The 16,377-nt window shown below is 40.0% G+C and overlaps 1 protein-coding gene across 2 annotated transcripts in view; it reads left to right on the forward strand.

The window, feature by feature from the left end:
• Positions 1–16,377, forward strand: part of WC1-12 (WC1 isolate DV10) — a 57,156-nt gene that overhangs the window by 33,044 nt on the left and 7,735 nt on the right. Inside the window, exons 9-11 of one of the 2 annotated variants that reach the window (XM_059886239.1) lie at positions 5,443–5,757; positions 10,237–10,545; positions 10,640–10,957. In XM_059886239.1, the coding sequence (XP_059742222.1) occupies positions 5,443–5,757; positions 10,237–10,545; positions 10,640–10,957 (942 nt within the window). 2 annotated transcript variants of the gene reach the window in all.

Genomic DNA, 16,377 nt, shown 5'->3' on the forward strand with positions numbered 1-16,377 from the left:
TGGGTGATGGAAGTAAAGTCCATTGCTGTAAAGAGCAATATTGCATAAGAACCTGGAATGTTAGGTCCATGAATCAAGGCAAATTGTAAGTGGTCAAACAGGACATGGCAAGAGTGAACATAAATGTTTTAAGAATCAGTGAACTAAAATGGAAGGGAATGGGTGAATTTAACTCAGAAGTTAAGATGAAGCTGATTTAATCCACATGTTCCAACACTACTTTTTAAAATTTGTAGTTGACATGTAATTCACATTACAATATTAGCATTAGTTTCAGGTGTACAACATAATGCTTATGTATTTGTTCAGTTCAGTTAAGTTCATTTCAGTCACTCAGTCGTGTCCGACTCTTTGCAACCCCATGAACCACAGCACTCCAAGCCTCCCTTTCCATCACCAACTCCCGGAGTCCACCCAAACCTATGTCCATCGAGTCGGTGATGCCATCCAACGATGTCATCCTCTGTTGTCCCCTTCTCCTCCTGCCTTCAATCTTTCCCAGAATCAGGGTCTTTTCAAATGAGTCAGTTCTTCATATGAGGTGACCAAAATATTGGAGTTTCAGCTTTAGCATCAGTCCTTCCAATGAACACCCAGGACTGATCTCCTTTAGGATGGACTGGTTGGATCTCCTTGCAGCCCAAGGGACTCTCAGGAGTCTTCTCCAACACCACAGTTCAAAAGCATCAGTTCTTTGGTGCTCAGCTTTCTTCACAGTCCAACTCTCATATCCGTACATGACCACTGGAAAAACCATAACCTTGACTAGACAGACCTTTGTTGGGAAAGTAATGTCTCTGCTTTTGAATATGCTGTCTAGGTGTCTTTTAAGTTCATGGCTGCAGTCACCATCTGCAGTGATTTTGGAGCACAGAAAAATAAAGTCAGCCACTGTTGCCACTGTTTCCCTATCTATTTCCCATGAAGTGATGGGACCAGATGCCATGATCTTAGTTTTCTGAATGTTGAGCTTTAAGCCAACTTTTTCACTCTCCTGTTTCACTTTCATCAAGAGGCTTTTGAGTTCCTCTTCACTTTCTGCCATAAGGGTGGTGTCATCTGCATATCTGAAGTTATTGATATTTCTCCTGGCAATCTTGATTCCAGCTTGTGCTTTCTCCAGCCCAGCGTTTCTCATGATGTGCTCTGCATATAAGTTAAATAAGTGATAAAGAATCCCCATTGCCAATGCAGGAGACATAAGAGATGTGGGTTCCCTCCCTGGGTTGTGAAGATCCCCTGGAGGGGGAAATGGCAACCGTACTCCAGTATTCTTGCCTGGGAAATCCCATGGATAGAGAAGCCTCTCAGGCTACAGTCCATAGAGTCACAAACAGATGGACAGGACTGAGCACACACACCCACACCCACATTAACTGTACGCCCCATACTGTACACTACATCCTCATGACATTAATTTTAGTGCTGGAAGTTTACACCTTTTGACTACCTTCATCCATTTTGCCCACATCAACCCCAACCCACCTCTGGCAACCACCGAATTGCTCTTTGCATCTCTGAAAGCTTTAAAAAAAAATCTATTTTAAGATTCCACATATAAATGAGATCATATGATATTTTTCTTTAACCATCTGGTTTAGCTCACTTAACATAATGCCTTCAAGGTACATTCATGTGTTGCAAATGATGGGAATTTCTATTTTTGGTGACTGTATGTATATATAAAGATTATATATATAAATATAAACATTATATATAATTTTATATATTATTTATATATAATATATATTATATCTTATATATAATATAATATAATATAATATATATTTACATATAAATATATATTATGTATAAACATTATATGCTGCTGCTAAGTCGCTTCAGTCGTGTCCAACTCTGTGCGACCCCAAAGACAGCAGCCCATCAGGCTCCACCGTCCCTGGGATTCTCCAGGCAAGAACACTGGAGTGGGTTGCCATTTCCTTCTCCAATGCATGAAAGTGAAAAGTGAAAGTGAAGTCGCTCAGTCGTGTCCGACTCTTAGCGACCCCATGGACTGCAGCCTACTGGATTCCTCCATCCATGGGATTTTCCAGGCAAGAGTGCTGGAGTGGGGTGCCATCACCTTCTCCTATATATATATATATATATATATATATATATATATATATAAACTATTTCTTTATCCATTCATCAGTCAATGAAGGCTTACATTATCTGATTATTGTAAATAATTCTGCAGTGAACATTGGGTTGCACATATATTTTCAAGTTAGTGTTTTCATTTCCTTCAGATAAATACTCGAAAGGAAAATTTCTAAATCATACAGCAGTTCTGTTTTTAATTTTTTGGAAACCTCAAAACTTTTCCATAGGGGATGCTCAACTTACATTCCCTGCAACTGTGTATAAACTTTTTCTTCTCTTCACATTATCACCAACTCTTGTTATTTCTTGTCTTTTTGATAAAAGCAATTCTGTGAGGTGATATCTTATTGTGGTTTTGATTTACATTGACCTGGTGACTAGTAATATTGTGCACCTTTTCATGTACCTATTGGCCAAATGGATGTTTTCTGTGAAAAACATGTCTATTCAGGTCCTCTGTCCATTTTGAAATCAGACTTTTTTTTTTTTCTGCTATTGAGTTGTGTGCATTCTTTAAATATTAATAGTTTGGATATTAACCTTTTTCAGGTACATATAATTTACTAATATCTTCTCTAATTCCACAGATAGTCTCTTCATTCTTCATATCATTTCCTTTGTTGTGAAGAAGTTTTTAAGTTTTATGTAGTTTCACTTGGCTATTTTGGTCTTCTTGCCTTTGTTTTTGGCATCAAATCCAAAATATCATCACAAAGACTGAGGTCAAGGACATTTTTCCCTTACTTTTTCTTCTAGGATTTTTATGACTTCAGTACTTATGATTAAGTCTTTAATCCATTTTGAGTTGAGTTTTGTGAATGGTGTATGGACAGTGATGCCATTGCATCTTTTGCATGTAGCAGTCTAATTTTTATAACACCGTTCATTGAAGAGACTGTCATTTCCCCATTGTAGATTCTTGGCTCCTTTGTCAAAAGCTAATTGACTGTATATATTTGGATTTATTTCTGGGCTGTCTATTCTGTTATGTTGATCTCTGTGTCCATTTTTATATGAATACCATACTGTTTTGATTAGTATAACTTTGTAATATAGTTTGAAATCAGGATGCATGACACCTCCAGCATTGTTCTTCTTTCTCAAGATTGATTTTGATATTCAGGGTCTTTTGTGGTTCCATAGAAACTTTAGGATTGTTTATTCCATATGTGTGAAAATTTCCACTTGGATTTTGTTAAGGATTACAGTGGATCTGTAGATTTCTTTGTGTAGCATGAGCATTTTAACAATATAAGGTCTTCCAACCCATGATCACAGATTATCTTTCCATTTATTTGTGTTTTCTTCAATATCATTCATCAGTGTCCTATAGCTTTCACCATTCAAGATTTTTACCTCCTTTGTTAAATTTATCCCCAAGTATTTTATTGGTTTTGTACAGTTGCCCACGTTTCATACTGAATAATAGATAAGAGTAGCTTAGAATCTATTTAATAATTTTCCTTTAACATTATGTAAGTGAAATTTTGAATATAAATTAATTCTGTACTTAGAGACAAACTAATTTTGTGTTGTTGTTTAGTCACTAAGTTGTGTTCAACTCTTTCCCACCCCATGGACTGTAGCCTGCCAGGCTCTTCTATCCATAGGATTTTCCAGGCAAGAATACTGGAGTGGGTTGCCATTTCCTTCTCCAGGGGATCTTCCTGACCCAGACATCAAACCTGCATCTCCTGCATTTCTAGCAGATTCCTAACCACTGAGAAACTGGGGAAACCCAACAATGCCTACCTAATAGCAATGCTGTGTGGTAAATTAAACTTATTTTTAATATGCACTATTTATTTTCACAAACCATTACTTTTAATTTACATTTACTTTACTATTAATATTTCACTGATTAGCATGAAGCTAAAGGACTTCTGTTTCACTGAATTTTATTGTCTACACATTCATTCAATAAATATTTATTAAGCAACTATCAAGGTATTTAGAAAAGGTTCTCCATCTACATACTTGTTGAATCTTGTTGAATGAGTGCATACAATATGTAGGCACTGTCCTAATAGTAGAAAAACAGGGTAAATAAGATATGGAAAGTCCTTCGTCTAGTAAAACTTTAATTCAGGTAGGGGTGTGTGTATGTGTGTGTTCACATTTGTAGATGTCTGTATGTCTGTTTTTATATTTGTTATTAGATGCAGGGAGTGATAAACAAGTAAATATTTAAAGTTATTTTAGAAGACTTTATGATAGCTTTCACTACCATTTTTATTTTTCTCTAGAATGTTTAAAATTTTCTTATTTATCAGTCAGTTCAGTCACTCAGTCATGTCTGACTCTTTATGACCCCCATGGACTGCAGCATGCCAGGCTTCCCTGTCCATCACTAACTCCCCGAGCTTGCTCAAACTCATGTCCGTTGAGTCAGTGATACCATCCAACCATCTCTTCCTCTGTCATCCCCTTCTCCTCCTGCATTCAATCTTTCCCAGCATCAAGGTCTTTTCCAACGACTCAGTTCTTCGCATCAGGTGGCCAAAGTATTTGAGTTTCAGCTTCAGCATCAGTCCTTCCAATGAATAATCAAGACTAATATCCTTTAGGATGGACTGATTGGATCTCCTTGCAGTCCAAGGCACTCTTAAGAGTCTTCTCCAACACCACAGCTCAAAAGCATCAATTCTTCAGTGCTCAGCTTTCTTTATAGTCCAACTCTCACATCCATACATGACTACAGGAAAATCCATAGCTTTGGCTAGACAGACCTTTGCTGGGTTTCCCTGGTGGCTTAGTGTTAAAGATAGATATCTATCTATCTATCTATCTTTAGATAAAGATAAAGTTAAAGATAGATAAAATCTAAAGAGAAAGTTAAAGATAGATAAAATCTATCTACCAGTGCAGGAATGCCCAGTTGCTTGATGGGTTGGGAAGATCCCCTGGAGAAGGAAATGGCAACCCACTCCAGTATTCTTGCCTGGGAAATCCCACGGACAGAGAAGCCTGCTGGACTACTGTCCATGTAGTCACAAGAGAGTTAGATACGACTTGGTGACTCAAAAACAACAATGCAGAACTCTACAAATCAGAAGGTTAATATCGATAGGACTTGGGTAACATCATATGTCTCACACTACTCAATAGAGTAATATTTCCTATTTTTGCCCATTTTCGACCTTATTATTCTCATTGCTGCTATAAGAAACCTGACCCAGATGCTTGCCGGAGTGCAAAAACCCCATTTCTCAACCAGCAGGCTCTGCAGCCTCAGAGGAGACTCAGGACCCGAAGACTCTTCTCATCCCCACCACCCGGTCCCAGGCCCCAAAGCCCGGTCAACCGCCCATTGTCTCATTTCTCTCTCCTCAGGCAGCAGACAGCTCCGCCTGGTGGACGGAGGCGGTCCCTGCGCCGGGAGAGTGGAGATCCTTGACCAGGGCGCCTGGGGCACCATCTGTGATGACGGCTGGGACTTGGAAGATGCCCATGTGGTGTGCAGGCAGCTGGGCTGTGGAGGAGCCCTCGATGCCTTGAAATCTGCTCAATTAGGTCAGGGATCAGGGCCCATCTGGCTGGATGAACTGAACTGCGGAGGAAAGGAGTCCCACGTGTGGAGGTGCCCTTCCCGGGGCTGGGGGCAGCACGACTGTGGACATGCAGAGGATGCTGGGGTCATCTGCTCAGGTACGGTCAGTGCATTGTCCATGGGCTGAGAAAGTAGAAAGTTCCAAGGAAGTTGGTGTCTGATCACCTGGGCAATAGAAGACGACTGAGTTACAGAGGTATAAGACATCTACCCATTCTCCCTGCGGGCACATTTATCTGTGAGCAATGGGCTTCAACTACTTTCCTCTTGTCAGTCTCTGATATTTCTTCTCCAATGATCTTAACTGACAGGGTTTAATCTATTATTTACATTTATAATTGATCTTCATAATTTTTTTAAATTTAATTTTATTTTTAAACTTTACAATATTGTATTAGTTTTGCCAAATATCGAAATGAATCCGCCACAGGTATACCTGTGTTCCCCATCCTGAATCCTCCTCCCTCCTCCCTCCCCTACCCTCCCTCTGGGTCGTCCCAGTGCACCAGCCCCAAGCATCCAGTATTGTGCATCGAACCTGGACTGGCGACTCGTTTCATACATGATATTATACATGTTTCAATGCCATTCTCCCAAATCTCCCCACCCTCTCCCTCTCCCACAGAGTCCATAAGACTGATCTATACATCCGTGTCTCTTTTGCTGTCTCGTACACAGGGTTATTGTTACCATCTTTCTAAATTCCATATATATGCATTAGTATACTGTATTGGAGTTTTTCTTTCTGGCTTACTTCACTCTGTATAATAAGTTCCAGTTTCATCCATCTCATTAGAACTGATTCAAATGTATTCTTTAATATAATTTTTGGAAGAGTGAAATACTTGCAAATCACCACACACAGGCCTCTTTGCACAGTGAACCCATAGGAGGGAGGGACAAGAATGAGGATGCAGCTCCCTGGGTGGAGTTGTTTCCATAGTTACCCTATGACACGCTATTTTGCACTAGGTCAGTAGGAGTGGAGGCACAGGGGACATCATTAAACAAATCAGAAAGCAATTTAGGGATTTATGCCAAATTTCAAGTCTCCTTTGCAAATTTAAATGTAAATATTTATAGCCATTTGGCTAGTAGGACCCGAGAACTATTGATAAAATGCTCTGAGTCATAGCTTCTCCTTCCATTGTTATTAGAAAAAATTCTTTGTCCATGTTTTCTTTTAAGACATCAGCATAAACCAAAACTTTGAAAGAACACTTAGCTGTGCATTGACACATCAGTGGTAGAGATAATGATAATTGATTCTGTGCTTTACAGTAAGAGATTATATAGTTTACACCTGATGATTTCAGTGATATAAGAGAATCACACTTGTGAGTTTATTTGATAGGAATAGAAGTAAGGGGACAAATATAATTTTTGAAGAAGCTGGAAGAGAGTTATCATAGCTAGGAGGGATGGAAGGGCAATGGGAGCTGACAAAGTCACCAGTGGGGTTCTCTGAGCAGCACTGAGAGCCCAGGTGTGGTGTGGAGGATGCTATGTGTGCCTAAGGACACAGAATGTCTGTATAGCAAGAAACCAGACAAGGATATATCTGACCACAGTTTCATTTTGCCTTTGTTGCAGTTGATTCATATAAATAAATGACCCTTTAGAAGGGCAATTTCCCTTTCTTTGATTATCCAAGTCTTTTAAACATTTTGGAGAGCTTTAAACGGTCTACTTGTTTTTCTCCTGTACTTCTAAGAAGATAAGGGCATTGTTTTATTGTGACTTACATTCCCAACATTGGCCAAAATTCCTGAATATAACAGACTCTAAAAAGGTGCTTGTATTTGTAATAAACCACATGAAAATAGATTCTCAATATTACCTTCAAATAACATCCTCCTAATTAAATATCAGATCTCTGCAGAGGATTCAGATATGACTCCCTTGTAGCCTCGCCTCTCTCTCCATTTCATTTCCCAATCAGAGGTTCTATTTCTGGGCCTCTAGGGACACACTCTCCTTGACCTTTCCTGCACCTTGATGGAAAGGTCACAATGATCCCCTCTGGCTTTCAGAGGGGAATGGGCAGCCCAAGGGTTGAGGCAGCTTTGGTCTTCCAGGAAAATACTTGATCTTTGTGGATCTCTGAGAGGCCACATACCTCACCCAACAAGGGTATTTCCTATACCTCAGGCCACACAATGCTCTGTTCCAGCCAAACCAGAAGGAGTCCAGAGTGATGGGTGAAGAACCAGAGGGTCCAGGGTCAGGTCAGGCTGAAGGTCAGAGGGCTGAGAGTTGGTCTGGAGGCAGATGCATCACAGCTACAAGGAGAAGAGAGGAGGCCACCTTGGTCAGAGGGAGAAAAACAAGGATGTGATCTACATGAACGATGATGAAAACCCACCAGGTCCCTCTTACTCTCGTGGTTCCCTGGATAAAATCCAGCCCCAAAGCTATAACAGTGAGATTGCCTCTGGGACAAAGGACCCTAAGCAGAAGCTGAGATACAGAAAATTGGGGCTCTCCCAGGGTCAGGCACAGGTGCAAAGAGAATCCTTTCCTGACAACCTGGCCCCTGAAGTCCCTCCTATGGCTCAGGTTGATGTCCCTTTTGTAAATGGACTAAACCTGGAAAATGGGGGCCAAAAAGTGTTTCAGCACTATTTATTGAGCAGTCTATCTTCTCTAATGATATAAAATATCATCTTCTTCAAATACTAAATTTCTCTGTGTGTATGTCTTTGTGTCTGTTAGATATTTATATTCTGCCCCATTCTCTCTATTGTTATACAAGGACATAGTTGATTTTATTATTTTTAATAACTTATCCTCTCACATCAGCATTCTCATTCATAAATTTTCTTGCAATGTTCACACACTTATTTTTCTATGTAAAATTTAAAAGCAAATATAAAGTAAAAAAGAAATAATAATTTGTCTTGGGAGACTATTCTGATGTGTATAATATTTTGTTCTGAATATATCTGAGTATCTAACATGTGTCAGGCTATCTACAGTAACACGTAAGCAATATTTATTCTTTCTAACTTCGTAATCTGGTGGGATTAATACAGAAACTAACAAGGTGTTGAGTAAAAATTATTTAATTAGAATGAGTAACCTGTGACCAAGCTCCCCATCAGACCAATTTGATCTCTTTCAGTTTTATATTCCATCCACTTCCAGTTTAATCTATCACAGATCCCACCCACATTCCACTCATACAGAAGTTCTTCCATTCCAGAGTCTCCTTTTCATCCATTTGTAGCTTTCAAGACTGTTCTCTTGTCTGCAGTGGGTAAAATGAGAAAGGGTAGCAGGGTTAGGTGGCCAGATGGGAGGAGCACAGTGGATAAAATCTGTCAAAAACTGGACAAATATTGTCCTCAAGTCTGTCTATCTTTCATCCATATTGAGGTTTTGCATTTGGAAATCTCTAAATTACAAATGGCTTGTTTGCTCTCTGCTCTCTTTCTCTCCCTCTCTCCGCCCCCTTTTTTAACTGCAGGCTGGCTATTTCTCAAGAATCCAAATAGGAAAGGAATACGCAGTTAGCATACACATAGGATTAAAATACATTGTTATCATCATTTCTTAGTATTTGCTAAGATTCCCATGTCTAGTAGAAAGTAATCAAACTCAGCTGATTTGCATAGTCCCATTTAAAACTTATTCTCTCCTTTGATAAACCCTAGTCCTAGTCCTGCATTGGAGAAGGAAACAGCAACCCACTCCAGTGTTCTTGCCTGGAGGATCCCAGGGATGGGGAAGCCTGGTGGGCTGCCATCTATGGGGTCACACAGAGTTGGACACAACCGAAGTGACTTAGCAACAGTCTTTCAAGAAAGATGGCTAGGACCAGCCCTTCCCTCTCCTATGACTTTCTGAACTTTCTTAATATTCAGACTCATCTATGGACGACTTCTTTTCACAATCAAGAAATTCTGGGATTTTTCACCATTAAGAATTATGAGAAATATATGTGAAGTCATAATAGGCTTGTTATAATATACATCAAATCATAATAGACTTGTAGACTTGGTATGATGTCTAGCTTTCCTCCTATGAGCCATAAGTCTGTCTACAATCTAGCCTGAATTAATAGATCTCCAGCCACGATGTTCCCTGTCCTCAGTGACTTGATTATTGGCTCCTGAGAGAAAACTGGCTAGAATTCTAGCTCCAGAAATCTCAGATGGCCTTCTAACCTTGTCTGGCTCTTAGTCCTCTAAACTATTGAATCCCATGGACCTACTTCACTCTGGGTTAGTTCCGCTCTGCGCTCAAGTCTGATGCCAACTGCAGTCCAGTTTCCTTGGGCCGTGTCATTTCCAGGTCCCTAGATGAGGAATTCTCATCCTAACTGACCTCAAAATATGCATTCTTGGTAATCAGCCATTGCAAACTGACCACAAATCTTTCTGGGTTTCTTTTCATAAACTTGCTCATGAAAACGCTAATACAATTCTGACACTAACTGTCAAATTCTCTCTCCATGCCCCACTCCTAGAGATGAAATGCTTTAACATCCTTGCCTATGATGTGCTGTTTCCAATGCCAAGCAAGGACTATGAACACTCACAGGGTTTGTTGCTACTGTTGACTGTTCTCCTTAGGATTTGTGCGTCTGGCTGGAGGAGAAGGACCCTGCTCAGGGCAAGTAGAAGTGCATTCTGGAGAAGACTGGACCCCAGTGTCTGATGGAAACTTCACACTTCCCACTGCCCAGGTCATCTGTGCAGAACTGGGATGTGGCAAGGCTGTGTCTGTCCTGGGACATGTGCCCTTCAGAGAGTCTGATGGCCAGGTCTGGGCTGAAGAGTTCAGGTGTAAAGGGGAGGAGCCTAAACTCTGGTCCTGCCCCAGAGTGCCCTGTCCAGGGGGTGCTTGTCACCACAGTGGAGTTGCTCAGGTTGTCTGTTCAGGTGAGATGCACATCAGGACTTAACCACCCTGCACACTCTGTTCAGGTTTTTTAAAAAAATGAGATTTTGCTGACATCCTGTCTTCTTCTACCAGTGTATGCAGAAGTCCGGCTCATGACAAACGGGACCTCTCAGTGTGAGGGGCAGGTGGAGATGAACATTTCTGGACGATGGAGAGCACTCTGTGCCTCCCACTGGACTCTGGCCAATGCCAATGTTGTCTGTCATCAGCTCGGCTGTGGAGTTGCTATCTCCACCCCTAGAGGACCACGCTTTGTAGAAGGAGGAGATCAGATCTCAACAGTCCGATTTCACTGCTCGGGGGCTGAGTCCGTCTTATGGATGTGCCCTGTGACTGCCCTGGGTGGTTTTGACTGTTCCCTTGGAAACACAGCCTATGTGATCTGCTCAGGTAAGAGAGGGGGGAAGGGCTACTGGTACTTGTGGAGTGAGATGTCCCCAAGAGCAGAAAGTGAGGGAAACCTGGCTTCAAAAATCAGATATTTCATGGTGAAATATGCTTCCTCTCATTGTTCATTCATTTTTAAGGTCAGGACAAGAAGTGTGAAGGGGAATAATATATTTTTAAGTAACATTATTATTTACAAATAATCATAGAAAACAATGTACAAACAATAAATGTAGACCTCAGTCATGATCCCCAACCCAGATAAGCCAAGAGAACATTCCCAGAACTACAGAGTCACTGTTGCCTCCCAGTAACATTCAGGAAGCTAAGATCATGTCATTACCCTGACAATGACTTTGGGTGAAAATCTATGCTATTTATTTAATCCTTGGTCTTTTATTTTCATTTTCTTAATGGTACCATGTCCTTAGATGAGCTAAGTTCTTAATCTTAAGGAAATATAACTTAGCTTTTCCCTGTATATTTAGTACTTTTTATATCCTTTTGAAAAGAACTTTGCTTATTCCAAGACCATAAAAACATTCTTCAATAGTATCTTATAGAAGTTTATTTTTCTCTTGCATAAATTGTATATTCCTCTTGAGATTGATATCTATATAAGATAAGAGTCAAGTTTCATTTGGATATCTAACTGACTCATAATCTTTTTCAGAAAAGATTTTGTTTCCACTGTGTGCCACCTTTGCCATAAGCAGAAGGGCATGTGTGTCTAAGACTTTTTGAGACTTTCTACTATATTCCATTGTACCATTTGTCTATCCTTGCACCAATAATGTATTTTATTAATTATTATAATTTTATAGTAACTTTGGGCTTCCCTGGTGGCCTAGAGGTTAAAGCGTCTGCCTCTAATGCAGGAGACCTGGGTTCAATCCCTGGGACAGGAAGATCCCCTGGAGAAGGAAATGGCAACCCACTCCAGTATTCTTGCCTGGAGAATCCCATGGACGGAGGAGCCTGGTGGGCTACAGTCCATGGGGTCGCAAAGAGTTGGACACGACTGAGCGACATAAATAACTAGCTAGTTTATAAGAGTTACTTTATATTAACTAACCATATTGCCTTTCTTGCCAACTGTGTTGGTCATTCTTGGCCTTTTATGTTTTGAAAAAAGTTTTGGAATTAATTTGTTATTTTTCAGCAAAAGAAACTTCATAAATGTGTTTTGATTGATATTATATTTAGTCTACACAGAAATTTGAGGATAATTGACTTTGACAATTTTGAGTCTCCCAATTCATTGACATGACATATCCCTCCATTCAGTTAGGTCTATCAGAGGTTTTGCCCATCTTTTACTAGGTTTTCTCCTAGGTGTTTCATGCTTTTGAAATTATTTGTAATCCTTTTAGTGCAAGTGTCCTAAGAATGAATTCTTTCTGATTTATTTTCACCTTTTAATTTTTTTTTAATTTTGACCTAATTTGAGACCTGAAAGTTGCAAAAATAATATAAAAATTCCCAGAACACTTTTACATGGATCTCCCAATATCAGTATTTTGCTTTATTTAAAAAAAAAAATTATTTATTTTTAAAATAAATATATTTAAATTGGAGGCTAATTACTTTACAATATTGTAGTGGTTTTGCCATACATTGACATGAATCTGCCACTGGTATACATGTATTCCCCATTCTGAAACCCCCTCCCACCTCCCTCCCCATACCATCCCTCTGGGTCATCCCAGTGTACCAGCCCTGAGCACCCTGTCTCATGCATCGAACCTGGACTGGTGATCCGTTTCACATACGATAATATACATGTTTCAATGCCATTCTCCCAAATCATCCCACCCTTGCCCTCTCCCACAGAATCCAAAAGACTATTCTATACATCTGTGTCTCTTTTGCTGTCTTGCATTTAGGGTTATCATTACCATCTTTCTAAATTCCATATATATGTGTTGCTGCTGCTACTGCTGCTAAGTTGCTTCAGTCATGTCCAACTGTGTGTGACCCCATAGACAACAGCCCACCAGGTTCCCCCATCCCTGAGATTCTCCAGGCAAGAATACTGGAGTGGGTTGCCATTTCCTTCTCCAATACATGAAAGTGAAAATTGAAAGTGAAGTCACTCAGTAGTGTCTGACTCTTAGTGACCCCATGGACTACAGCCTACCAGATTCCCCCATTCATGGGATTTTCCAGGCAAGAGTACTGGAGTGAGTTGCCACTGCCTTCTTAATATATATGCATTAGTATACTGTATTGGTGTTTTCCTTTCTGGCTTACTTCACTCCGTTTAATAGGCTCCAGTTTCATCCACCTCATTAGAACCGATTCAAATGTATTCTTTTTAATGTCTGAGTAATATTCCATTGTGTATATGTACCACAGCTTTCTTATCCATTCGTCTGCTGATGTACATCTAGGTTGCTTCCATGTCCTGGCTATTATAAACAGTGCTGTGATGAACATTGGAGTACACGTGTCTCTTTGAATTCTGGTTTCCTCGGTGTGTATGCCCAGCAGTGGGATTGCTGGGTCATATGCAGTATTTTGCTTTAATCTCCCTCACTTTCTCTCTCTCTGTGTCCCCTTCTGGGCTCATTTCTCCATGGATACATAAAGTATTTCTGAATTAGGTTGCAGTCATGATGCCCCTTTATCCCTAAAATACTTCAAGAAATTTCCTTATTAACCAAAGTTCAGTCAAGTCCTCAGTTGACTTCAACCCCAGATGACATCTAAGTGCAACCACATGAAAGACCCCAAGACAGAACTGCCAGGTTGGGTCTTTCTCAAATTACTGACCCAGGAAGTCTTAAGAAAATGAAGAGTGTGGATATATATATATATCAGTTCAGTTCAGTTCAGTTCAGTCGCTCAGTCATGTCTGCAACCCCATGAATCACAGCATGCCAGGCCTTCCTGTCCGTCACCAACTCCCGGAGTTCACTCAGACTCACGTCCATCGAGTCAGTGATGCCATCCAGCCATCTCATCCTCTGTTGTCCCCTTCTCCTCCTGCCCCCAATCCCTCCCAGCATCATAGTCTTTTCCAATGAGTCTACTCTTCACATGAGGTGGCCAAAGTACTGGAATTCCAGCTTCAGCATCGTTCCCTCCAAAGAAATCCCAGGGCTGATCTCCTTCAGAATGGACTGGTTGGATCTCCTTGCATTCCAAGGGACTCTCAAGAGTCTTCTCCTACAGACAGTCTCTTTAACAAGTAGTGCTGGGAAAACCGGTCAACCACTTGTAAAAGAATGAAACTAGAACACTTTCTAACACTATACACAAAAATAAACTCAAAATGGATTAAAGATCTAAACATAAGACCAGAAACTATAAAACTCCTAGAGGAGAACATAGGCAAAACACTCTCCAACATAAATAACAGCAGGATCCTCTATGATCCACCTCCAAGAATATTGGAAATAAAAGCAAAAATAAACAAATGGGACGTAATTAAACTTAAAAGCTTCTCCACCACAAAGGAAACTATCAGCAAGGTGAAAAGACAGCCTTCAGAATGGGAGAAAATAATAGCAAATGAAGCAACTGACAAACAACTAATCTCAAAAATATACAAGCAACTCCTACAGCTCAACTCCAGAAAAATAAATGGCCCAATCAAAAAATGGGCCAAAGAACTAAACAGACATTTCTCCAAAGAAGACATACAGATGGCTAACAAACACATGAAAAGATGCTCAACATCACTCATTATCAGAGAAATGCAAATCAAAACCACAATGAGGTACCATTTCATGCCAGTCAGAATGGCTGCGATCCAAAAGTCTACAAGCAATAAATGCTGGAGAGGGTGTGGAGAAAAGGGAACCCTCTTACACTGTTGGTGGGAATGCAAACTAGTACAGCCACTATGGAGAACAGTGTGGAGATTCCTTAAAAACCTGGAAATAGAACTGCCTTATGATCCAGCAATCCCACTGCTGGGCATACACACTGAGGAAACCAGAATTGAAAGAGACATGTGTACCCCAATGTTCATCACAGCACTGTTTATAATAGCCAGGACATGGAAGCAACCTAGATGCCCATCAGCAGATGAATGGATAAGAAAGCTGTGGTACATACACAATGGAGTATTACTCAGCCATTAAAAAGAATACATTTGAATCAGTTCTAATGAGGTGGATGAAACTGGAGCCCATTATACTGAGTGAGTTAAGCCAGAAAGAAAAACACCAATACAGTATACTAATGTATATATATGGAATTTAGAAAGAAGGTAACAATAACCCTGTATGTGAGACAGCAAAAGAGACATAGATGTATAGAACAGTCTTTTGGACTCTGTGGGAGAGGGTGAGGGTGGGATGATTTAGGAGAATGGCATTGAAACGTGTATAATATCATATATGAAACAAAAATAAAATAAATGCAAAAAAAAAAAAAAAAGAGTATTCTCCAACACCACAGTTCAAAAGCATCAGTTCTTCAGTGCTCAGCTTTCTTCACAGTCCAACTCTCACATCCATACACGACCACTGGAAAAACCATAGCCTTGACTAGATGGACCTTTGTTGCCAAAGTAATGTCTCTGCTTTTGAATATGCTATCTAGGTTGGTCATAACTTTCCTTCCAAGGAGTAAGCGTCTTTTAATTTCTTGGCTGCAGTCACCATATGCAGTGATTTTAGAGCCCCCAAAATAAAGTCAGCCACTGTTTCCACTGTTTCCCCATCTATTTCCCATGAAGTGATGGGACCAGATGCCATGATCTTCGTTTTCTGAATGTTGAGCTTTAAGCCAACTTTTTCACTCTCCACTTTCACTTTCATCAAGAGACTTTTTAGTTCCTCTTCACTTTCTGCCATAAGGGTGGTGTCATCTGCATATCTGAGGTTATTAATATTTCTCCTGGCAATCTTTATTCCAGCTTGTGCTTCTTACAGCCCAGCATTTCTCATGATGTACTCTGCATATAAGTTAAATAAACAGGGTGACAATATACAGCCTTGATGTACTCCTTTTCCTATTTGGAACCAGTCTGTTGTTCCATGTCCAATTCATATGTGTATATATGTATATTTATATATTGCTTTAGAGGCTAAGTTTTTTGGGATAATTTGTTATACAGCAGTGTAATCGGGGCACTTACCATGTGGCCTGCCTTTCTAAATAGAGGTGTATTTGTCCTATGATCTTCTACTTTATTGATTCTCCCTTATGCTGAGCTAATGTGCTGATATGCTCATTCTTTAGTTCTTAGTAAGTTTTTCAGCTCTAGAATTTTTATTTGTTTTTGTTGTTGTTGTTATCATTGTTTGTTTTTTTCCATCAGGGTGCACATTTTTTTTTTTTTTAAGTTTCATGCAAAGGTGAATGGTTTTATTTGTTTAATTCTAAAATTCTTTTTTTTTTTTATTCCTTTATTTCTCATGTGTTCCCCATCCTGAACCCTCCTCCCTCCTCCCTCCCCATACCATCCC

Source organism: Bos taurus, chromosome 5 (genome assembly GCF_002263795.3).
Source record: "Bos taurus isolate L1 Dominette 01449 registration number 42190680 breed Hereford chromosome 5, ARS-UCD2.0, whole genome shotgun sequence".
Classification (NCBI taxonomy): domain Eukaryota; kingdom Metazoa; phylum Chordata; class Mammalia; order Artiodactyla; family Bovidae; genus Bos; species Bos taurus.